Below are 25,305 nucleotides of genomic sequence, written 5' to 3'. Positions count from 1 at the left end.
AGCCCACTTATATTATCAATAAAGCCCAACTCAAAGTTAATGCTTAAACAATTAAAGAATAGGGTTAATAGTAATTTATCCCTGTAATATGAGCGTGTTTTGGTTTATCCCCACCCTTGTCAAAGGCAGGTTTTGGCAACGATTTTTTTGAAAAAACCGTTGCCAAATGGTAGAGAGGGGGCAAAAACAAAATTCGCTAACATTACAGGGGTGAATTACTATTAACACTAAAGAATAAGTAGCTCTCATATGTTCAAACCCTTCCACAAAAACAGAAACCCTAGCCTTTCTTACCACGTCGCTAGTGAAAAAAATTGAAACATATCATCTACCTCTCTTTATTATGCTAATGAACTCTAACAGTAACTTTCTTTTAATCCTCTCTTTATTATGCTAATGAACTCTAACAGTAACTTTCTTTTAATCCTTTTAATTTATCCAACAAAAAGCATTGAGAGTAATACACTTTAATACCATATTCTCTTCTTATCAATATTTTTCACTTTTAACAATATTAAATATTCGGGTGTAATTTGATGTTATAAGGAATGTTATAATACAGTAATACACCTACTCATTTTAACGAAGGTGTGTATTAGCATGATGTACCTTCTTAATTTAAGATTAAAACTCTTCTCTCTCTTAATTATGATTTATTTAATTTTTTTTCAATTATTTTTATACCTAAAACTCATTTTTTTTCTCTCTATTTTTCACTCAATTAATTTATGTAATTATTTAACATTTAACTATCAATTTAATAATAAAAGTTCTTTAACATTTTCATTTTCATTGCCATTCTAATTCTCTATTTTATTTTATTTTCTTGACAATAACATTTTTGTAATTAAACTAGTGCATTCCGTATCTTTTATAGCATTAACATTTATAGTTAAAAGAAAACTCGTTCAGTAAAACATTATAGTAATTTTTTTTCTTGAAATACAGCTAATGGAAATGTTTTTCAATTTTTTTACTAAAGCATTATAGTGTATGATAAAAGAAAACACAATAAAAAGAAAACATATTTACTATTTTTTTTAGTTACAATTAATTTTTTTAAAAAAAACAACTTTTAATTTTTTCTTTAACAAAAATAATCCCTTTATTTTTGAGTAATCAGTCTTTTATAATTTATTTTTAAATAAAAAATAAATTCTTTTGTAGTGTATTTCAAGAAGTAACTTCATTTATAAAATTCTTTTTGTTAAAAAAACAACTGATGATTAAAATACATTACAAAAGAACATATTCGTTATAAAATTGTTTTTCTTTAAAATAATGTTTAAAATACAATACAAAGAATGTGCATTAATTTATTTATATAAATGTTTTTGTCAAACAATGTTAGACATTTTTTTGTTCATTATGTACCAAATTGATAGTTTATATTTTACTTAGTGTAAATTCAAATAATTACATAAAAGAAGGAAATTTCTTTATTGACCCCCTAACCTTCTTGGCCACCCTCGACGAAATTTCCAGAATGCCCTATATTTCGAAAATGCATCTCCGGAATCACTTTTTTCTGAAAAAAAGTTGATTTCGGAAGTGCACTTCTGAAAACACCAAAAAAAAGTGTTTTCGAAGATGTATCTCCGAAAACACAAAAAAGTGTTTTCGGAGATGCATTTCTGAAATCACTTTTTTTTAGAGGGGTGTCTTCGGAGATGCATATCCGAAATATTCCAATTTTTGGTCTTGGAATGTTTCGGATATGCATTTCCAAAAAATTTCAATAATTATTAAAAAATTAAATAAAGGAGAATCAATACAATTAATAGTAAAAAAGAGACTTTAATTAACTTCGGTTTTGCTCTGCTAGGGTTGCGATTTCCGGCGAGAGAAAAGCGGCGAACTATAGCATCTTCTGGTTGGGGGTGGATCTTGAGTTTCACTGTAGTTGGTTTAAACTCCTAGCCTTAGGGTTAGGGACCTCTACGGTGGAGTTTTAGGTTTACCTGCTAACGTGAGCTCTGGGAATGAGGCGTGGCCGACCAAAGAAGAAGCTGGCGATGACCCCACCGGCGAGTGTTAGGGTTTTCTCGTCTACACCGAGTTCTCCCAAGAATACCAGCAATACAAGTGCAGATTTGAACAAAGGTATCACTGGACCTGTGTTGGAAACAATCGCAGAAGAGAAGTTAGACAAAGGGGAGGCTGAACCACCAAAGCCTTGGGTGGATGTCATTAAAGGAAACCGACTGGCTTCGAATGGGAGTATGATTGAATATACGGCACCAATGCTTGTTAATGGGGAGCTGGAGGTACATATTGAGGAGCAAGATGTTGTCTCTGAGAAACAATTTTGGAGGGATGCACTCATTATGTATGCAATACGTGAGGAGTTACCTATGAACGTAGTCAGAAAATTTATGAATACGACATGGAATTTTGTATCGATGCCGGATCTTTACTACAATGAAGAAGGATATTTTATCATTCGGTTCAGGAGTAGTGAGGATAAGACAGCAGTGCTTATGCGAGGACCATACACACTATACAAGAAGCCTATCTTGCTCCACGAGTGGAACCCCAAATTCACCTTACACGATGATGTTCTCAGGGTTTTGCCTATTTGGGTGATGTTTCCCCAATTGCCTCTGGTGTACTGGGGAGAAAGAAGCATAGGGAAGATAGCAAGTGCCATTGGGAAACCACTTATGACTGATGAGTGTACAGCAAAGAAACTCAGGGTTTCTTATGCTAGAGTCCTTATTGAGGTAGATGTCACCAAAGAACTCAAGAACCACATCACCATAAGGGACCCTACGGGGGAAAAGCTGATGCAACAAGTGGATTATGAGTGGAAACCGCCATTCTGTACTCAATGCAACAAGGTTGATCATGTGTGCAAGCAGAAAATTGAGAAACAGAAGCAAGTGTATGTTCAGAAACAAGTTGTCAACAATCCAACTTCTAAGGAAGCTACCCAAGCCATGACCCAAGATAATAAGATAACTACTGAGGAAGAGAAAGAGGAGCCTTGGATCCCAGCTAGAACTGCAAGCAAGAACAGGGGCAAAGAACCAGTTATACAAACAGAAGTTAATTGCACTAATGGTTTTGATCCATTGAACCAAGGTGAGTGTTCCACACCATTCCCTATACCATGATGCTTAGCTGGAATGTTAGAGGGCTGAATAAACATGCTAGATGCATGGAGGTTGGAGCCCACCTCAAGACTAATAAGGTTAGTTGTGCTGCTTTGCTTGAAACTAGAGTCAAAATAAACAATAAAGAATGCATTAGGAAGCATTTGGGGTTAGACTGGCAGTTTCTTGATAATTATGTGCATCACTTAAATGGTAGAATATGGCTAGGTTGGGATCATAGGATATGGCATATTAAAGGGTTGGGTGCTTCTGATCAATACCTGCACTGTGAGGTGTCAAATAGCAAAGGTGACTTCTCCCACTTCTTAACTATAATCTATGCTCAGAACCAGTTGATTAATTAAAGGAATCTTTGGACTGATTTACAGACTATTGGGCATACTATAACTAAACCATGGATGATCATTGGTGACTTTAACAATGTGTTAAAGAGAAATGATAGGATTGGAGGGTATGAGGTTCATGAGTTTGAATATAGGGACTTGGAAAATCTGATGGAGACTTTAGGCCTGTTTGAACATGACACAAAGGGTCCTCATTTTACTTGGTCCAATAAACATGCTGATGGGTTAATCTACTCAAGGATATATAGGGCTCTTTGCAACTGCCAATGGTTCACAAAATACCATGATAGTGTTATTGAGATCCTTAATCCCCACATATCTGATCATTCACCTCTGAAGCTGAGTTTGGAAATCACACCTGTAGGATTTAAGAGAAGGAGATTTCAATTCCCGAATGTGGTGATAGAAAATCCAGAGTACATGGAGAGATTGAGAAACAATTGGCAACAGGATATGGTAGGGAATCCTATGTTTAGACTGTGGAGAAAACTGCTTAGGCTTCAGTCTGTGATGAAAATGCTTAACAAGTCTGTCAATGAGGAGGTTAGGAAAATCCAAGACTATAGAGAAAAGCTGGATCAGGCCCAACAGCTACTTCAGACTGATTTTATGAATCCTGATCACTGCAGGATGGTGAAGTATTGGATTGAGGAATTGCTGAAACAGACTGAGTTGAAGAGAAAATTCTGAAGCAAAGGGCCAAAATTGATTGGATTCAATTAGGTGATGGTAATAATGCAAATTTTTTGCTAATCTCAAGGCAAAAAACAAACTATCATTCTCAGCCTAAAGAATCAACAAGGTGTGACTGTGACTGAATTTAAAGACTTGGAAATAGAGGTTTTGCAGTTTTATAGGAATTTGATTGGAACTGAAAACCAGAGTAGAAGACAAGTGAACATAAGTATCCTGAGAAAAGGTCCCCAATTAAGTAGAGATCAACAAATGACACTAATTCAACCTGTGACTGAGGAAAAGGTATGGCAGGCTCTAAAGGGTATGGGTGATAATAAAGCACCTGGCCCTGATGGTTTCAATGGAAAATTTTTCAAGTCAGGATGGAGTATTATTAAAAGAGATGTTATTGATGCAGTGCAGGACTTCTTTGTACATAAGAGATTGTATAGAGCAGCAAACTGTGCTCTGGTAACTTTGATCCCTAAGCATAAGGATGCTTCTACCATGAAGGACATGAGGCCTATAGCTTGTTGTTCAACAATTTACAAACTTATCTCAAGAATTCTGACTGCTAGACTGAACAAGGTAATCCACTCTATTATACATGATAGTCAAACAACTTTCATGACTGGTAGGAGTATACATGATAATATCATTATGACTCATGAGTTGATTAGAGCGTACAATAGGAAGCATGTCTCTCCTAGATGCACAATCCAGATTGACTTACAAAAAGCTTATGATATTGTCTGTTGGGATGCCCTGGAAACAATTATGACAGAATTGAGTTTTCCAAATCAATTCATTGGTTGGATAATGCTAGCTGTTAGAACAGTCTCTTATAGGTACTTGATCAATGGCAAAGTGAGTGACATCCTTCAAGCTAGTAGGGGTTTGAGACAGAGTGACCCTGTGTCTCCACTATTATTTGTCTTGGTTATGGAATATCTCCATAGATGTATGATGGAGCTCAAGGAGAACATGGATTTCAAGTACCATTCCAGGTGTGCAAAATTGAACATCACTAACATTTGCTTTGCTGATGACCTCATGTTATTTGCCAGGAGCGATGTTCTTTCAGTTCAGACTATGATGAAGGTGTTTCATGGTTTTTATGAGGAAACTAGACTGTGTAACACCCTTCTAAACCCCGCGGCAATTTAAATAAATATATCAGAGTAAAAACATAAATACAAGGGTGCCACAATTATTTAAAATAAATAAACCAACCCTGGTCAAGTCATGCTTCATTAGGAAACGATTTACTAAAAACACAATCATGTTTATCACAGCGGAATAAGAAACATCATTAATATAACCAAAAGGAAATATAATCCAACACCAAATAAAATAGAGTAATCTCATAAAACTCTATAACTATCATCCCCCAGTGTTACAAGATCAGAGCATGACCGACACGACCCAACATAAACGGATAAACTCTACAAGTCATCCTCACCGAGCACTAATGCCGCTACTCCTCAATATGAAAATGACAACATGTAAGGGTGAGTCTCATTCTCAATTAGTAAATATTATGCAATTCATAAGCAACAAGTATCATAATATACCGTTCACCCAATTATACATATTCAGATTCACATCTATTATTCATCAATTCACACAATAATAGATTACAACACAAAACACAGAAATCCATACAATCATGTTATGACAAAATGCATATGACAAAATGCATATGACACAACTGACACTATGCATGTGGTACCAAAATTCGTGAATCACATTCACAAGACTTCTCTCTATGATACTGCCCTCCAAATCGCTCACACCCCACATGGGCACACGATTAACCTCATCGCTCACACCACCATGGGCACACGATGACTACTTACTAATCTCCGCACAATGGGAATTAGCCACCAACGATCCACTCATCAACGGGATCCATCATCAAATGCATATGAATGAATGAAACACACATAACATACTTAAAAACATCACCGAATCACGATGAACAACTCATCTCAACACCACATCACCGAATAAGTATGTACATGTTTTCAATATCATTCAAATAGTCATGCATTCATCACAATCATAATATTAATCACAACCAATTCATCATCACATCAAATACATTGTCACACCTATCTCATATGCACACAATGTTCAATTCTCATCAAGTAATTAAATCGAGTTTTAAAGAAATAAAGTCGGCCACCGCCCTTATTCATCATTCATCATATAAAACATTCAATTACTTGCACAATGCCCAAAACGGCACTAAGAAAGGATTCACAGATCAAAAGATACGTCATTTTAAGTTTTAGAAAAATTCTCGTTCAGCAAGGTTCGCTCAGCGACGCAAGGCAGAAGCGAATTCCTTCGGACCTCCACTTAGCGGACCTCTAGCGACGTTAAACAGAAGCGAACAACGTTGGGACCTCCGCTCAGCGGACCTGCGATTTCAGCAATTCTCATGTCTGCGACATACCCTGCGATTTCACCTAATTCCAGTCCAAAATCGACCCCAGACATCACATACAGGCATATAATCATCATACATTCCATCATACACCACAAAACATCATTTAAATGCATTATTAACCAATTAGTTCACACAATTATCATCAATTCAATCCAATTATAACACCCTAACCTAACAATCCCAATGTCTAATTGAATCAAACCATACATCAATCTACCTATTACCTAAGACCACATAAGAGATACTAAAAGGAAGAGTCCCCCATTACCTTAGGTTTGATCTTCGGTCTTCCTCTTTCCAAAGCTCTTCGGTTATTTTCACGTTCTTTCTCTTCTCCCAATTGCTGTAACCCTCCTCTTCCACAATTTCCTTCTATTTTATGAGAAATAGAATAACTTTGGTTAATGGGCCTAACAAGTTAACACCTCCCTTTCTCACTAACCACAACACAGCCCAACAACTATTTTCCAATATTTCTCAATATTCCTCATAAAATCAATTATTCCAATTAAATAATTTTCCTACTTAAATTAAATAATTAGAAATAATTTTCGGGGTGTTACAGACTGCATGCTAATCAAGATAAATGCAAGGTTTTCTTTGGAGGGACTGGTATAGAGGAACAACAAGCTATTAGAGAAGCCACTGGATATGCTGAAGGTAAATTACCTATAAGATATCTGGGAGTGCCTTTAACAAGTAGGAAGTTATCTGTTGTTCAATGTCAGCCTATTATTGATAAAATGATGACTAGAATCCAACACTGGTTTGTTAAGTTCCTGAGTTATGCTGGCAGGCAGCAACTTGTTCAAAGTGTCTTAATGTTAATTACTAGCTATTGGGTGAGTGTCTTCCCTCTCCCTAAGAAAGTGATTCAGAAAATTGAGGCTCTTTGTAGGAATTTCCTACGGTCTGCCAAAACTGATGGGAGGAAAGCTCTTGTATCTTGGGATAATACTTGTGAACCAAAGAATGCAGGGGGGCTGAATTTTAAAAAGGTCATCATTTGGAACAAGGCTTCCATTATGAAGTTGTTGTGGAACATACATAACAAAGCTGACAAACTTTGGATAAGATGGTTAAACACCTACTTCCTGAAAAGTATACCTGTACTCCAATGGCAAGTTAACCATACAAGCTCTTGGATGTTGAATTGTATACTGAAAAGTCGAATGCACATTCAGAACAATGTGACATGGGAGAAAGCTGAGCTCACTAAAATCTTTGATATTGCAGCTATTTATAAGAGTATATGTGGTGAGAGTGCTATGGTTCCTTGGAAGCATCTGTTTTACCAAAACAGTGCAAGACCAAGGGCGAAATTTACACTTTGGTTGGCACTGCAGGGAAGGCTCGCCACTAAGGATAGGCTGGAGAGATTTGGGATAATCCTTGATAGACATTGTTGTTTTTGTTTGCAGCAGGAGTCCCTAAACCATCTTTATTTTGACTGTGCATTTACAGGTACAGTTTGGGAGAGAATGCTAGCATGGAATGGCTACATTCGCCATGGTACGACCTGGGATAGTGAAAAAATTTGGCTTATTGAGGAGCTGTCCAAAAAAGGTTGGCGAAGAGAAATTCTGAGAATCACTCTTGCTGAAACTGTGTACCATATTTGGCAAGAGAGGAATGGGATAATTTTCATGAACACCAGTCCAAATCTTGATGTCATTAGAAGGATCAAAGATAGTGTTATAGGCAGAAGCATTTTACCTAGCAAGTTAAAGATTCATATTAATGCTAGTAGCGATAGTTTAAGTTAAGTTTGCTTTATGTTTGTATTGGTGACTTGGGCCTGGATCATGTGATCGACTTGTTTTATCTGTTTTTGGGAATTAATAAAAGTATTCTTTCTCCACAAAAAAAAATATAATTAATAGTATAATTAATTGTATTAATTAAAAGATATTATTAAATATATATCATTATCATTAAAATATAATAATAATTATTAACATCTTTTTTTAAATTAAAATATTTTGTAGTTATTATTTATAATTAAATTTTTTCAACAATTTTTTATGCACTATTACTTTATTTACAAATAAATTATTTGATACTTTATTTTAATTGAATAGAATAGAATTTAATTTTAATTAAATTAAAAAAAACAATGAGAATATTTTAAAAAAGTTAAAAGAAACTTTTTATTTCATATAAAATCAATTTGATAGAAATTATAGTAGTAAATGTAAATAGTACTTTGTTAAGTGAATAAAATTAAAATTTAAGTGAATCTCTAGTATAATTATACATATAAATATTAATTTTATTCTTTAATTTAAATAAAATTGAAGAAAATAATAAGAAATTTGTTTAAGAATTAAAAAAAGAATTTCTTTATTCATTAACATCAATATGATAGTAATTTTTTAGTAGTAATATAAAAAGTACGTTAGTTGATCAAATTTTTAGTAGTGTTATTTATAATTAAAAAAATAATTAAATTCATTTTTGTAAAAGTAGACTTATGTGTTATTTATTTATTTGACATTATCTGGAATTGATTATTCATGTGAGAGAAAAATAATGTTTTGTTAATATATAGAATTGATTAGATAGATATAAAAGGAATTACTGGTCATATGAAAAAAGAAATATTTTATTAAGCTTGATCCCTCCTCTATTGATTAACATCCCAAAATTCTTAATATTTTGGGATTTTGATTAACTGGGATATGCATATCCGAATTAATCAAAATTCTAATTTTTTTTTTTGTGTTTTCGGAGATGCATCTCCGAATTAATCAAAATCTCATTTTTTTTCGAAGATAAATTTCCGAAATCTGAAAAATTCTAAAAAAAAAAACTTCAGAGATGCATCTCCGAAGCAGGGGTAAATTTGGATTTTCGCTGGGGTCAGCCCCATAGGGAGGTGGACAAAGAAATTTCCTAAATGAATTGACTGAAAAATAGAGGGAGAAAATGAGTTTTAGGAATAAAAATAATTGAAAAAGAAATTAAATAAATCATAAATAAGAGAGAGAAGAAGTTTTAATGTTAAATTAAGAAGGTGCATCATGCTAATACACACCTTCATTAAAATGAGAAGGTGTGTTATAGAGCTGTCAAAATGGGCCGAAGCCCATGGACCGGCCCATCGAGCCCGAAAAAAGTTAGGGCCTGGGCCTTATTTTTTTAGCCCATTTACTTCCGGGTTTTTTTAGCCCGGCCCAAAAAAACCCTAAAAAATAAGGGTCAACCCGTATGGGCTATGGATAGCCCGTCAGCCCGAATTTTTTTAAAATATAATTATAAATTCTAACCTATTAAAAAGCTAAACAAAAGAAAATAATTTAATTGGGCCAATATTCTTTTCCCAAGTTAATATCAGCCTACGACCCACTATGAATCACACTATCACATTATCACTCAATCAAAACATAATAACCTAATTTCACTATCGTGAGAGGAAGTGGTTGTTGGCTGGTGATGTCTTTCACGATCGGAAGAAGCGGATGGTGACTGGTGGTTCTGTTCTTTCACGATCGGAAGACGTGAGTTCATTTCTCGTCTTCTTTCTTTCTCTCTATTTTAGTGTTTCTTGAGTCTGATAATTATTTGTTTGATTGGTTGAAAAATGCAGAATAATCTATTCTTTCATCAAGTGCTTTTTTAATATTAATATTCAACTATGCTTACCTTTAAAGTTTAACCAATGAAACTGGTGTGTGTGTGTGTGTGTTTCGTTGAAAGTGTATACAGTACTATTTTAGTACTAATTTATGCGATTTGAATTGTTTGTTTTTGTTATTATGTTAAACTTTATGCTATATAGTATATACATGATACAATACTAATTTATGCTATATAGTATATACAATACTAATTTATGTTATTTTAGTACATCTTGTTGTTGTTATAATGTTAATCTGAGTTGTTAGAAATATTTTTGTATTGATTTGAAACTGATGCTTGGTGTTATTATTGTGTTGATATACATGTAGGGATTATAGTTTGTGTCTACTATAATCATGGAAATTAATAGTGATAGTGAGGTTAATGCTAGGCAAGTTAAGGTAACTCCACCTGTACCATTATTAACGAAGAAGAGTCATCGGAACCAACCACCAAAAAACAAAGGCCCTTACGTCTGAAGTGTGGAAACATTTTTTAAAGGTTGGGGTTGTGGTTGGTAAAGAGAAATGTAAATGTAAGGGTTGTGGAAGATTCTTGAGTTGCGCTGCTACTAGTGGAACTTCTCATTTGACTCGTCATGTTAACAGTTGTAGGCTTATTCCAAAATTTCATGATGTGGGTGACATGATACTTGATGCCGAAGGAAGATTGAAAAAGAAAAAGTTTGATCCTAAGGTTAATCGTGATATCTTGGTTGAAATGATAATTACCCACAATCTACCTTTTAACTTTGTTGAGTATAGTGTTTTTAGGAAATATCAAAAATGGTTGAATGATGATTGTACCTTTGTTACTAGAAATACTGTTTCACGCGATGTTATGAAATGTTATGAGGAAGAGAAACAAAAGCTTAAGTTACAGTTGTTGGCATCCTCGTTATATATTTGTGAAGTAAGTGTAAACTATTATTGTTATTTCTTTTGATTGGGTTAATTTTATAATTTAAATTTTATCAATTTTATATGTTTAATTTGTAGGAATTTGAAGAGCATGAAAGTCAAGCAAGTAACAATACTGGAAAATCTGAACTTGATGCTTATTTAGATGAACAAAGGTTGCCTCCATCGGTTGGTTTTGATATCTTAGCTTATTGGAGAGAAAAGAGTCGTAGATGTCATACTCTTGCAAGAATGGCTTGTGATATATTGAGCATTCCAATAACTACACTGGCTTCCGAATCTGCTTTTAGTATTGGCTCTCGAGTTTTAAACAAATATAGAAGTTCAATGAAAGAGGAATCCGTTCAAGCTCTCATGTGCACACGAAGTTGGTTACATGGTTTTGAAAGTAAACTTGTTAACCTTGCCTCTATATTGAATAATTTGTCTCTATACTAAATACACTATTTAACATAGGTTAGAAATTAATATTTAAGATTGTTAGAAATTAATATTTGAAAGAGATAGCCATGATAGAAATTAATATTTGAGAGATTGTTAGAAATTAATATTTGAAAGAGACATGTTTATACAAATATGTAATGGAAAACTAGTACTGTTTATACAACTAATCAATAATTAATGAAAGAGACAGGACAACCATGACATTAACGAATTCTTTTTGTTTTACAAGTAGTACTGCTTATACAACTAATCAACAATTAATGAATTCTTTTTGTTATAACAATTTTTTTTATTGTTTTGTAGAATTTGATAACGACATTAATGCTAATCAAGATATTGGATTTGGAAGTGGACAATTAAGCATCCAACACATTTGAACATTCAAATGCCGTCGAAGAAAGCTCAAGTGACATCGCGAGTCGAGTCAAAATTTGAACAATGTTATTTTGTGTTATCATGAATATTTTGTTATCTTGAATATTTATAACTTAAAACTTGTTGGAACAAGTTATTTAATTTTGTGTGTTACATACATTGGATGATTTGTGATGTATTTTGGATAATGTTTGAATTAAGTCAATGTGTTGTTTTATATTTTAATTGTTACATTGCATTGCATGGTTACTTACAAAATGAAAAAAGATTTTTTTAAAAAAAAAAAATGGACCCGTTTAGGGTCGGGTAGCCCGCACCCCAGACAGGACTGGGTAGGAAAACAAGAGCCCATTTAAATATGGATATTTTGGGTCCGGCCTTGAAAAGTCCGAAGCCTGCATGGGCCGGCCCTAAACGGGCTGGGTAGCCCATATTGACAGCTCTAGTTATAGCATTATATATATATATATATATATATATATATATATATATATATATATATATATATATATATAAATTTGCTAACGTAGACCCACCTCTTTTTAGGAAGGTCTATTTTAGCAAACATTAACTAGAAAATAATTAAATGAACCTTAAAGTGGATGTTGTTAAAACACACCTTCATAGGTGGAGTTTGCTATTATACACCTACTTATTTGTATGAAAGTGTATTTTACCTAGTATTAACTAAAAATTATAAATGCACTCTTAGGTGCATGATATTAAAATATACCTTCTTAAAAAAAAAAATTGGTCTACGTTGGCAATTAGCAAACCTTATATACTTTATGCGTATCAAAAAGAATGATAGTGTTAACTTTGTCTTTCTTTTTCTAGATGAAAAAAAAAAAAAAACAGCTTTTTTTTTTTAAAATTTCGAAAAGATAGTATATACTTTATGTTTTATGTTTTCTGATAGTATATATTTTATGTTTTATAAATAGTTGCAAAGAAATATCAATCGTTTTTCCCAAAAGATTTTTTTATACGTGTTGTCTTTTTAAAAAAAAATTCCGTATAAATTTTAAGATTTTTTAATATCATGGTTTTTATCGGTATTTTAGAAAATTCAATATAAAATCTCAAATTTATGTTTTTATTATGGATTTTTGAAAAAAAAAATAATATAAATCTTTTTTGTCTTTTCGAAATTTATGATTTTATATTAAATTTTTGAAAAAACTAATATAAAATTACAATCTCCCAAAATTTATGATTTTATAACCCAGTTCAACATCTTAAAAATGTTAAAAAAAACACAAGAAAGATGAGGTTTGAATGGATTTTTTAAATTTTTTGCTTAGAAACCACAAACAATTATATATATATATATATATATATATATATATATATATATATATATATATATATATATATATATTGAGAAAAACACATGAAAGATGAGGTTTGAATGGGTTTTTTTAAATTTTTTGCTTAGAAAAACTATTCCCACAAACAATTAAGATAGACAAGCTAAGAAAGAAAGTGATACAATCGGTTTATACAAGTTCACCTTAAACAGGACTAATGTTGTCCACCTGCTAAGGTGATTTCGCCTTCAAAAATGACTTAATCCATTAATCTTGAAAGATTACAAACAAACATCTAAGTGTTTAGAAAAACACCTTAACCCTCTTCAGTATACAGACTATCACCTAGTCACTTGAGGAAGAAAAATAAATCTCAAAAGGTTTACAGTAGAAAGTGATTACAATAGTGCTTCTAGATAAGCAAATGAAACAAAGTTAAGAACAAATGTTTACACACAAATAATGAGCAACAACTCTTTGTGTTTTTGAATTTCTCTTGGACGAATTTTTCTACGTGAATAATTTGCACAGTAACTCTCAATTTCTTTCCTTCTCGTTCTCTTATGATTCTTATTGTCTTCAATGAAATAGTGATCCTTTATATAGGTCCAAAAAATAGACCGTTGGAAAGGACAAAATGTCACTATCATTGCTAGCTAATATAACGGTGTCGTGAGATCGTGGGAGACAAAGAGCACAATAATTCATACATACGTTCTCACCATAGTGGATGGATACTATATTGTTGTACTATTTTCTTCGTGTGCAAGTTTCTGATCTTTTCTTCTAAATAAATACTTATGATATAAAGTAATGATGAGTCCAGAAGAGATCATGTTAGATGAGTGTTCTAAAACTATCAGAATCTTCAGAGTCAGAACCTTGTCTTCAAAGCTGAAAGCAAAAGCTAATCTGAGAAACAATTATTGATTTTGGAGTTGGAAGCAAAAGCTTATCTGAGTTGGAAATCTTGACTTCTGATCTGGAAGCAGCAACTTATCTCAAAAACACATGGAGATACATTTCTAGCAAACATTCAACATTCTTTTGAACTACTGATGTTTCTTTAGAAGTGGATGCAATAGTTCTTATGAGGTGTGCCAACAATGATTCTGATGATTTTTCCAAATAACTATCAACACTCAAATAAACAATTTTATCTGCACACTTAAGAAACTATTAGAGTACAAAATTGTTACATATAAAATATATGTATTGTTATCATCAAAACTAGAGATTATATGCAGAACCAAATCTTGTTCTAACAATCTCCCCCTTTTTTATGATGACAAAACCATGTATTTGGATGAGACAATTTTACAAGGTTATATCGTAAAAAGTCTCAGATTTAGATAGAAAAACCCGCCCTGAGATAAACAAGCTCCCCCTGAGTCTAAGACTTATAGCAATTTTAGAGATTAAGGGATGTCAGAGCCTTGTTAACCTGTCAGATCTAGATTTTAGAAAAAAGTACGCTTATCAGAGCTTGATTTTATCAGGACCTTATCAGAGCTTGATTTTATTAGAACCTTCCGAACAACAAAACTTCTTTATCTGAGCTAATCTATTCGCTGTTGTTAGTTCCATGGTTTTTGTAATTGGCATAATTTTGATAAAACATGGTTCTTAACTAATGTTGAGCAAAATGTTGAAACATCTTGTTCTGTTGTCATAACAGGTTCAGCTGTTATGTGTTTTGACTGATGCTCTGCCAGATTCTGTGACATCCTACACCAGAACATCCTGACAATTCAGACTGATTTTTAAACCTTGAAATATTTGATTGAAAAATATGAGAATCTGAAATATTCAGATAATCATTACTGGCGAAGGCAATCAACGATGATTAAGACAAATGCAAATTAGTCTCTGTTTTTAGAAAAAGAATCTTTGAGATTTCTTTTGGAAAACTAAGACATTATTTGATTTTATATGTTCCTAGTTTTTAAAAGATCTTGCAGCTGTTTTCAGAAAATAGAAAATTGGATTCAGTTTGATGTCCAAGCCCATTCAGCAAGTACCTATAAAAAGGAACTTGGGAAACCTAGTTTTCCAAACATTCACACAAGGGAAACTGTGGGTACAATAAGGGTTGTTGTTTTGGGAGTTCCTCAAGTTCTTCGTGTTTTTTGTTCTTTTGTGACACTCATGTATCTTCTGGTACATTGATGTGGATGTGTGTTCTCACTCTTAAAGCTTTTAAGCAAGAGAGTTGAGTTGTATTCTTGATCGAAGCTCTTAAGCAAGATCAAGTATTGTTTTTAGTTAGGGTGCTTAAATAAGTATTTTGTTTATTGGAAAGTGTAATCTTTCTATTTGGGTTCCCTTGGTCGCGGAGTGTGTGGTTGTTTTATCACTGCGGCGATTGGAAGTGGGATGACGATTTATCAGGTCTAGATGTCGACTTCTAGGCAGAAGTAACTTTGGGTAGTGATTAAGCAATAAATTGTAAATGGGGGTGTTTAGATTTGAACTAATAGTAGACTTTGTAACACCCCATATTTCCTAATTATTTATTTATTCTGGAATTTAAAAAATTAATTAATGGAAGTATTGGGAGATTATGGAATAAAGAGCTATTGGGCTTAAGTTGTGGTTAGTAAAGAGGGGGTGTGATGGTTAGGCCTTTTACTTAATATAATTTCTATTTTTCATAAAATAGAGGAAGTTGTGAAAAAGAAGTCAAAAAGGCAAAAAGGGGAGAAAGAGCAAGAACACGTAAAAGAGAAGAGAAGAAGAGGAAGAACTTTCAAGACTTTGAATCAAGGTAAGGGGGGACTCTTCCTTTTAGTATCTCTTATGTGATTATAGGTGATAGAATTGATTAAGATATGGTTTGACTCAATTAGATATATTGGGATTGGGATTGTTAGGTTTGGTGATGCCATAGTTTAGGGTAATTGATGGAATTGCATGAACTATTGATTGAAAATACATTTTTGTTGATGTTTGATGATGTGTGATGGTGTATATGATGATTTTATACCTTTAATTGATGTTTAGAAGGGGTTTTGGGTGAAGGATGTGTTGAATCGCAGGTCTGTCACGGAGGTGAATTTCTGCATAATCGCACGTCCGCTAAGCGGCCCCTAGCTCCCTAAGCGGATGCTGTTTGTTTTTCAAAAATTAATCAGGCTCGCTAAGCGGAGCTAGTCCGCTAAGCGGAGATCCCAACGTAGTTAGCTTCTGCCATAGACTGCTTGAAGCGGGGTTATTGAAATTTCAAGTGCATAAGCACGCTTGAAGGTCGCTGAGCGGAACTTGCTGTATGCAACTTTTTCCAAACTTTGAAATACTGTAACTTTTGATCCGTGTATCCTTTTTATGTGTCGTTTTAGGTGTTGCAAAGTTAATTAAATGTTTTATGATATAAAATAGAGAAATGGGCAGTGGCCTGATTTTATTTAAAAACTCGATTTAATTACTTTGGTGAAACGAACATTGTGCATATATGTGATCTTGTGAGTATGACAATGTGTTGGTGTAGTGATGAATGAATTGAGGCTTTGCTATGTTTATTGTGATAAATATGTAAATGATTGTGTAAGCATGTGCATACTTTATCGGTGATGGAAATGGTGAGTTACGGTGAGACGATGCAGTGCATCGGATCAGTGATGTTTTTAAGTATGTCATATGTGTGCATTCATTCATAAGCATTCGGTGATGGATCCCGGCGAGGTTGGATTAATGGTGGACATAATTCCCATTGTGTGGAATTTGTATGGGTGAGACTGTATCTCGGTGATGTTTAGATCGGTCAGGTGGATTAATTCTACGGCTTATTGGTACCATATGCATAGTGTCAGTCGATTCATATGCATTTGTCATAACATGATTGAATGAATTTTAGTGTTATGTTGGGTGTTGTAATTATCGTGTTTGATGAATGATAATTGGAAATCTGAATATATTGCGAATTGGGTGAATGATATATTATGATGTTTTATTGCTTATGAATGCATAATATTTATTAATTGTGAATGAGACTCACCATTACATGTTGATATTTTCAGATTGAGGAGTAGCGGCTTATTGCTCGGTGAGGATAGCTTATAGAGCTCATCCAGTAGTTTGGTGTCGTGTCGGTCATGCTCTGATAGTGTAACACTGGGAAACGATTTAGTTAAAGTTGAATTGCGTACTTTATTTTGGTGGTTTTGGTATTATTCCATTACTTTGATTTTGTGATGTATACTTTCCGCTATGTTAAACATGATATGGTTTAATTGGTGAATCGTTTCTAATAAGGCATGACAATTGACGCATGTTTGTTTTAAATTAATTGTGGCACCCTTGGTTGCATATTTTTACTCTGATTATTTTATTAATTTCCGCGGGGTTTATAAGGTGTTACAGACTTCCTTCCTAGCTTGGTAGCCCATAGATTAGGTGTTGTTTGCACTGAACTAGGTTAGCAATTCATTGTGATATTTATCATTCTGTCATTTACTTTTAGTTTTGATAAGTATGCTGTAAGTTAGCAGATGTTATAACATCTGTCTTGACTTTGTGTGTTGTTAAGACATATATCTTGACATCTATTGTAAGTGCCGGAATTTTAATTGGCATCAGAGAAGGCACCCTAATCTGTTTATTGGGTGAGCTCCGGGGAAACAAATTTCTCGTAGTATGGATCCTGAGATAAAATTAGCAGACACCATTGTATATCTTGGAAGTTAATTTAAAAGTATATTGCAAATACTGGAAATAATGGAAAGAGCTAAAGCCAAAAACATCTCATCTGAGCAATCTTCAAAATAAAGAGATTCAGTGTAACGAATGTAAAGAACTAGGGGACTCTGGAACTGAATATTCTACATATCTCAAACCCAAGGTTCTGACTACTTCATGGTCAGGTGATGAATCTGCTGGAGAAGAAGCTGCTAAGATTGCGACTGCCTTAGCTGGAAAATGTGATTCTAAGGATGCCTCAAGTAGTGAAGAAATTTCCCAGGATGACCTTGTTATTCCTTATATAGAACTCTGCAACAAAAGTGAGGAAGTTTATGTGAGGGCAAATATGTGTTTTCATGATGTCAAAACATTGTGAACTTGACACAACTGATGTGGAAACAAAGGAATCAAATGGATGCATTAAAGAAAATTGTTTTTGTCAAATTTCAGTCAACAGGTCGACACATATATGCCATAGGTCGACCTATCTGGTGACTTAAGGAAAATTCTATGTATGAGCAGAATGCGTCAATGCATTGATAGCTCAGGTCGATGCATGGCGTTTTGAGGAAACCTCGGGTATGCGCACGCCAACCCTACAGGTCGACGCATGAAAGTTTGAGGAAATCTCGGGTATGCGCACGCCGACCCTTCAGGTCGACGCATGTGTCATGCTTTGTCCAAAAACAAGTGCAGAACTTGAACAGGTCGACCTATGCAGTGGGGCAGGTCGACCTATCACTACTTTTACTGGTTTTTTCTGTGTTTAATTGGCTAATGCAAGGGGTGTGGTATATATATCAAATTGGTCATTCTCAAGCAAATTAACAAGAAACGTGAAAGATATACTCAAGCTTCTTCTCATCTTCAACCTTTCGCTTATTGATCGAAAATTTTACTGCATGTGTGTAGTTGGTGATTGGTAAATTCTATCCTTGTTAAACATTTTGCAATCAAATAAAACTTTCCTAATTTCATTTGAAATTAGGGGCAGACGTACTCCTGCGAGGACGATAGAGGAACTGCCTTAACAAATCTCGTGTTCTTTATCGTTCTTACATTTATCTTTTCAATATTCGTTTTTGTTAAAAATCCATTGTTGAGCAAAAATTGAAGTTTGTGAATATCGATCACCAAGTGTTCGATAAAATTACCCATTTAATTTTTGGTCAAATTTTGGTAAAACGGTTCATTGTGAGTAATACTCTATTAAGTGTGTATTTGAATTAATTGATAAATTCGTTAAAACGTAATTCATATTTCGCCGTTTTTCATCCAATTTGGTTAGCGCACATATGCGGTCCCCGATAACTCGATCGTTCAAAGACGATAAAGTTGATCCCGGGAAGTCACGTTTCAAAAGCTAGAATTTTCTTAAGTCGGAAAAAGGTGGTCTATTCACCCCCTCCGAACCATCCCTATCGTCTAACAGTTTACCATATAGGGGTAATGCAAAGAAGGATCGTAGCTAAGCTCAAGGATGAAAACGAAGAAAATATGGCTGACAACTATGAACTCCAAAAGTAAAGTAACCTTATTAATATCTCAACTTGATAATATCATAAAGGGAGTTAGGGTGTTGAGTAATGGATCTAATGTGTTTGACGACATTCTTTAATATGTAAGAAAAGGAAGAAGGCATACTGGAATTGGGTTTAGTCATCAACCTTCAAAAAAAGAGAAAACCCCTGAGATAAAGTTTGTTCTTGTTATAATATAGGATGAAAACATGATGTCAGATCGAATGTCACAACATCGTGAAAGATATGAAAAAACTCAGACCAAAGTCAAATTTCAGTCCTTAAAATGTCTGTTATGTGGAAGAAATGCTCACTCAGAGAAAATTTGTCACAAACTTCATGGATATCCAAAATATTCATCTCAATCCAGTACAAGCTCTATACATATTAAGCCTAAGTTGAGTTGGAGAGCAAGAAATATTATTGCTCATACCTCTCTTAAAGTCACATCAAAAGAAGACTGCTATTTTAACAATGGATGCTCCAGGCACATGACAGGAGTAATAAATATGTTAAAAGATGTCAAACCTTATTCTACTAGCTATGTTACTTTTGAAGACAGTGCAAACGGTGTAATCAAAGGTGTTGGAAGACTAGTTTATGAAGGATCTCTTAAGCTTGATAAAGTTCTATTTGTAGAAGGTCTGGCTGCCAACCTAATACGCATCAGTCAGCTATGTAATCAAGATCTGAAGATAAAATTTACTAATTCTGAATGCCTGGTCACTAATAAAGACAAAGAAGTTCTAACGAAAGGAGACAAATCTAGGGACAATTGCTATCTATGGACACCTCATGGAATCAGTTATGCCTTCACTTGTATGATGACCAAACCAGATGAATTCAACTTATGGCATCAAAAACTTGGCCACTTACACCTGAAGGGTATGAAGAAAATTGTGTCCAAAAAAGCTATCAGAGGCATGCCTGATCTCAAAATTGAAGAAGGTAGAATCTATGAAGAATTTCAGATAGGAAAGCAAACTAAGATGTCACACTAGAAGCTTCAACATCAGACCACTACAAAAGTTCTAGAACTTCTTCATATGGATCTGATGTGACCTATGCAAGTTGAAAGTCTTGGTGGAAAAAGGTATGAATATGTTGTTGTCGATGATTTTTCTAGATTCACTTGGGTAAAATTCATTAAATAAAAATTAGAAGCCTTTGAAGTCTTCAAAGATTTGTGTCAAAAACTTCAAAGAGAGAAAGATAAAAACATTGTCAGGATCAGAAGTGATCATGGTAAGGAATTTGAAAATAGCAAGCTTGCTGAATTTTGTGCCTTTGAAGGTATTAGTCATGAATTATCCTCTCCTATTAATCTTTAACAAAATGGATTTGTGGAAAGAAAAAATAGAACTCTACAAGAATCAAGAAGAGTCATGCTTCATGCTAAGAAGTTACCATACTATTTTGGGCAAAAGCTATGAATGTTGCTTGTTATATCCACGATAGAGTAACCTTAAGAACTGCAACTGCAAATGATCTATATGAATTATGGAAAGGAAGGAAACCTACTATCAAGTACTTTCATGTATTTGGAAGTAAGTGCTACATCTTAGTTGATTGGGAACAGAGAAGAAAAATGGATCACAAAAGTGACGAAGGAATATTTCTTGGCTATTCTACAAATAACAGAGCCTATAGAGTTTTCAACACCAGAACCCAGGTCATGATGGAATCAATAATTGTTGTGATTGATGACTCAAGCATAGACAATGATCTTAATGTTAACAATGATGTTGGAAAATTCCTCCTAGTGGATGATGAGACAGAGAATGTAGAAGAAGACAATCCCAATGCTGAAGCAGCTAAGCTTGAACCCGAAGATATTTAAGTTAACAAAGGACCCTCAATCAGAATTCAAAAAGATCATCCTAAAGAACTACTTATAGGAAATCCTAATCAAGGGATCACAATAAGATTAAGGGGAGTAGTTTCTAACTCTTGTTTTGTTTCCAAGATTGAACCCAAGAATGTAAAGGAAGCCTTAACTGATGAATTCTGGATGAATACCATGCAAGAATAACTTGGTGAGTTTAAAATAAATGAAGTTTGGGACTTAGTTTCTAGGCCTGGTGGAACAAATGTCATTGGTACAAGGTGGATTTTCAAGAACAAAATAGATGAAAGTAGAGTTGTTATCAGAAATAAGGCCGGACAAATGGCTCAAGGCTACACCCAGATTGAAGGAGTAGACTTTGATGAGACCTTTGCTCCAGTTTCCAGACTTGAACCAATCATACTTCTGTTAAGAGTATCTTGCTTGCTAAAATTCAAGTCGTTTCAAATGGATGTGAAAAGTGTCTTTCTAAATGGATACTTATATGAAGAAGTCTATGTAGAGCAACCAAAGAGATCAATGGATCCTAATTATCTAGATCATGTGTTTAAACTAAAGAAGGCTCTGTATGTGTGGTGGTCGTTTTCTTTACCTCCCCGTTTCACTTGGGAGGACGGCGCGTTAAACCCTTCACGCGAAATTTGGAAGGAGAATGCGCCCGTGGTGGGATGAATTTTATTTCAGTTCTTCCTACGATATCACACGAACTTTCTTATTTGTCCTACGAGTAGGAAAGGGGAAAAAAGATCTCAACTAAACCCTAGGAGTTTGCTAAGTGTGGGGATTTCACCTAGACTAGAAATTCTGGAGTCCGGGAGGTCGGTTATACATAGGGAAGTGTTTAAACACCCTACATATCTGTAGTACTCTACAGGAACCTTCTCTGTGTCATTGTGATTGTGTTTGCTGCTAATGATTGGGAAAGTTTCTCCTTTGTATTAGGAGAAGGAATTGAATTGATTTTAAAAGACAGACAGACAGATAAACTGACTATTTTTGGTATTTTATTAGCTCGCTGAGATTCCTTGTGAACCTCATGCCTACATATCCCTAGTGGAAGTCAGAGCTTAATGTAGTTCGGGGAACTAACTAGGGAAATTAATGTTTTTGGTGCCTTGCTTGAAGCTCAAGGTTGAAGCTTGGAATTAAATCTCTGTTTACAGTAAAGAGACATGAAATCATCTCTACAGAGAGGTATTTGTACTATTCTACCACAAACATTTAAAGGAGTGACAGAATAACTGAATTCATTTCATTCAAGAGGGGGACCTTACTTGTGTATGTGCAAGTATACCAGTCAAATGCCTCTTAAATGAAAGAAAGATGCTCATCCAAATTAGGGAAAGTTACCACATGTCTGGGTTTTACTGCCAGCTCATGCCTTTCAAAATCCTAAATGGGAGACTTGATTAAAATTGAAATTGAAATGTTTGTTTGTTTGTTTGAATGTGGTAGAGTAGTAAAAATATCTCTCTATAGAGATAAGCTATGTCTATCAACTGTATAAAAGATTTGACTTTAGCTGGCTTGTATGAGGCCCAAGCTTGAGGCTTTTTGATTGATTAATTAATTATTGACTCTGGGAGATGACTCCACTGGGGATTAATTACATGATATTTTTTGTGTTCTGTACAAAGCCCAGAATTGAGGCTGACTCTACTTAGGGAGACTCTATTTATGTGCCTTGTACAAAGCCCAAGGTTGTGGCTGACTGCTGAGGATAATTAAATGAATGACTCTATTTTATGTGCCTTGTACAAAGCTCAAGGTTGTGGCTGACTCTAGCTAGGGAAGACATTATTTTCTGCCTTGTACAAAGCCCAAGGTTGTGGCAGACTCTTAAATAAACTGAGTATGGATGACTCTATGGGGAAAAGATCCTGGGTGTTAGGAATCTTTGACACATAAAAGTATGGTTTATCTTCCTTGTACAAAGCCCAAGGTTGTGGCTACTGAATGATGAAGAACTCATTGGGGAGACTCTATTATCTGCCTTGTACAATGCCCAAGGTTGAGGCTGACTCTTGACAGGGGAGTTTTATTGTTTGGGTGCCTTGTATGAAGCCCAAGGTTGAGGCTAACTATTTTTGTTGGTTTTGACTCTACTGAGGAGGTTTTATTTATTAAAAGACTATTTTTCTTTGGAAGCTAACCCTTTCCAGGGATTTTGACTCAGCTGGAGAATTTGTCTGTTAAAAGACTGACTTTATCATGTTTTTTGGAGGCTGACCCTTTCCAGGGGTTTTGACTCTTTTGGGGAAATTATCTCCTAAGAGAAATGAATCTTTATTTTTGACATTTATTAATTGACTTTGGAGGCTAACCCTTTCCAGGGGTTTTATTGAAATGAAGGAATGTGTGGAAGCTAACCCTTTCCAGGGATTTATTGAAATGGAGGTTGATTTTAATTGACTTTGGAGGCTAACCCTTTCCAGGGGTTTTATATTAAAAATGAAAGAATGTGTGGAAGCTAACCCTTTCCAGGGATTTTGTTGAAATGAATGGCAGAAAGATTATCTAATGGAGACTTCTTGTTTAAAGCCCAAGATGAAGGCTGACACATGCTGAGGATGATCAAACATGGATCCTAGACTCTGCTAAGGAAGATTGATGAAGATAAGGGTGACAGAGACTGTCCATGTCTCTCATTCCAAAAGGTGTACTCAATGCAAAATTGAGACAAACTTAGCTTGTTTAAAGTCTGGTTTAAATTGGAAGAAACTCACCAGGGTAGGTTAAAAGGTGACTAAAGACCTGTTCCTATGTTTATAAGAAACCTGATGGGTCCTTGTATACAAGCTCAAGAGGAAGTTGGAAATGCTTTTAAGAAGCCTGTGGGTCCTTGTACAAAGCCCAAGAGGAGGCTAATCGAGGGTCCTTGTTATAGCACAAGAGAAAGCTATGTAGTTTTGAACTTATTTTGGCTCTAAGCAAATGGGTAAGAGGTTTCACCGGGAATAATTCCTCTTTGGGTGGATGTGTCCTATTTATTTTTGGATTCTAAGGTTTTTGCCAAGATGTTTCTGAAGGATAGAAAAACACTTAGAAAGGGGGGGTTTGAATAAGTGTAGCTTTAAAACTTGACAGATAAAAATAAATTGCACAGTTATTTTTATCCTGGTTCGTTGTTAACTAAACTACTCCAGTCCACCCCCGCAGAGATGATTTACCTCAACTGAGGATTTAATCCACTAATCGCACGGATTACAATGGTTCTCCACTTAGTCAGCAACTAAGTCTTCCAGAGTCTTCTGATCACACACTGATCACTCCAGGAACAACTGCTTAGATACCCTCTAAGACTTTTCTAGAGTATACTGATCCACACGATCACTCTAGTTACAACCTGCTTAGATAACCTCTAAGACTTCCTAGAGTATTCTGATCCACACGATCACTCTAGTTCCTTACAACTTAATGTAATCAATTCTAAGAGTATTACAATTGCTTCTTAAAAGCTATAATCACAAACTGTGATATTTCTCTTAACGTTTAAGCTTAATCTCACTAATATATTACAACAGCAATGTAGTGAGCTTTGATGAAGATGAAGATTCTGAGCTTTGATTAGAATAGTGTTTCAGCAAGTTAATAGGCGTTGTTTTTGTTCAGAATGGTTAGAATCATTAACCTTGCTTCTCATCAGAACTTCATATTTATAGGCGTTGGAGAAGATGACCGTTGAGTGCATTTAATGCTTTGCGTGTTCCGTACAGCATCACATTTAATGTTATACGCTTTTGTCAACTACCTCGAGCCTTGTTCACGCTGTGTCTACTGACGTTGCCTTTAATAGCTTCCAACGTTCCTTTTGTCAGTCAGCGTAGCTTGCCACTTGTACTTCCTTCTGATCTGATGTTTGTGAATACAACGTTTGAATATCATCAGAGTCAAACAGCTTGGTGCAGAGCATCTTCTGATCTTCTGACCTTGAAGTGCTTCTGAGCGTGATACCATCAGAACTTCAGTGCTTCTGATCTCGTGTTCTTCTGATGCTTCCAT

General features: G+C 34.6%; 1 protein-coding gene across 1 annotated transcript; it reads left to right on the top strand.

The window, feature by feature from the left end:
• The first annotated feature begins 2,015 nt into the window (after window positions 1-2,015).
• On the top strand, window positions 2,016-3,116 carry LOC131649031 (uncharacterized). Its single transcript, XM_058918781.1, has one exon. The coding sequence runs from the start codon at window positions 2,016-2,018 to the stop codon at window positions 3,114-3,116; it is 1,101 nt and encodes a 366-aa protein (XP_058774764.1).
• Window positions 3,117-25,305: the final 22,189 nt, after the last annotated feature.

The sequence above is a fragment of the Vicia villosa genome, linkage group LG1, assembly GCF_029867415.1.
Source record: "Vicia villosa cultivar HV-30 ecotype Madison, WI linkage group LG1, Vvil1.0, whole genome shotgun sequence".
In the NCBI taxonomy this organism is placed as follows: domain Eukaryota; kingdom Viridiplantae; phylum Streptophyta; class Magnoliopsida; order Fabales; family Fabaceae; genus Vicia; species Vicia villosa.
Note: the sequence above shows the minus strand (reverse complement) of the source record. Positions and strands in the feature narration are given on the sequence as shown.

Bases quoted from the DNA above. Each gene is read 5' to 3' on its own strand.
- LOC131649031 (XM_058918781.1), top strand. From the start codon at position 2,016: ATGACCCCACCGGCGAGTGTTAGGGTTTTCTCGTCTACACCGAGTTCT.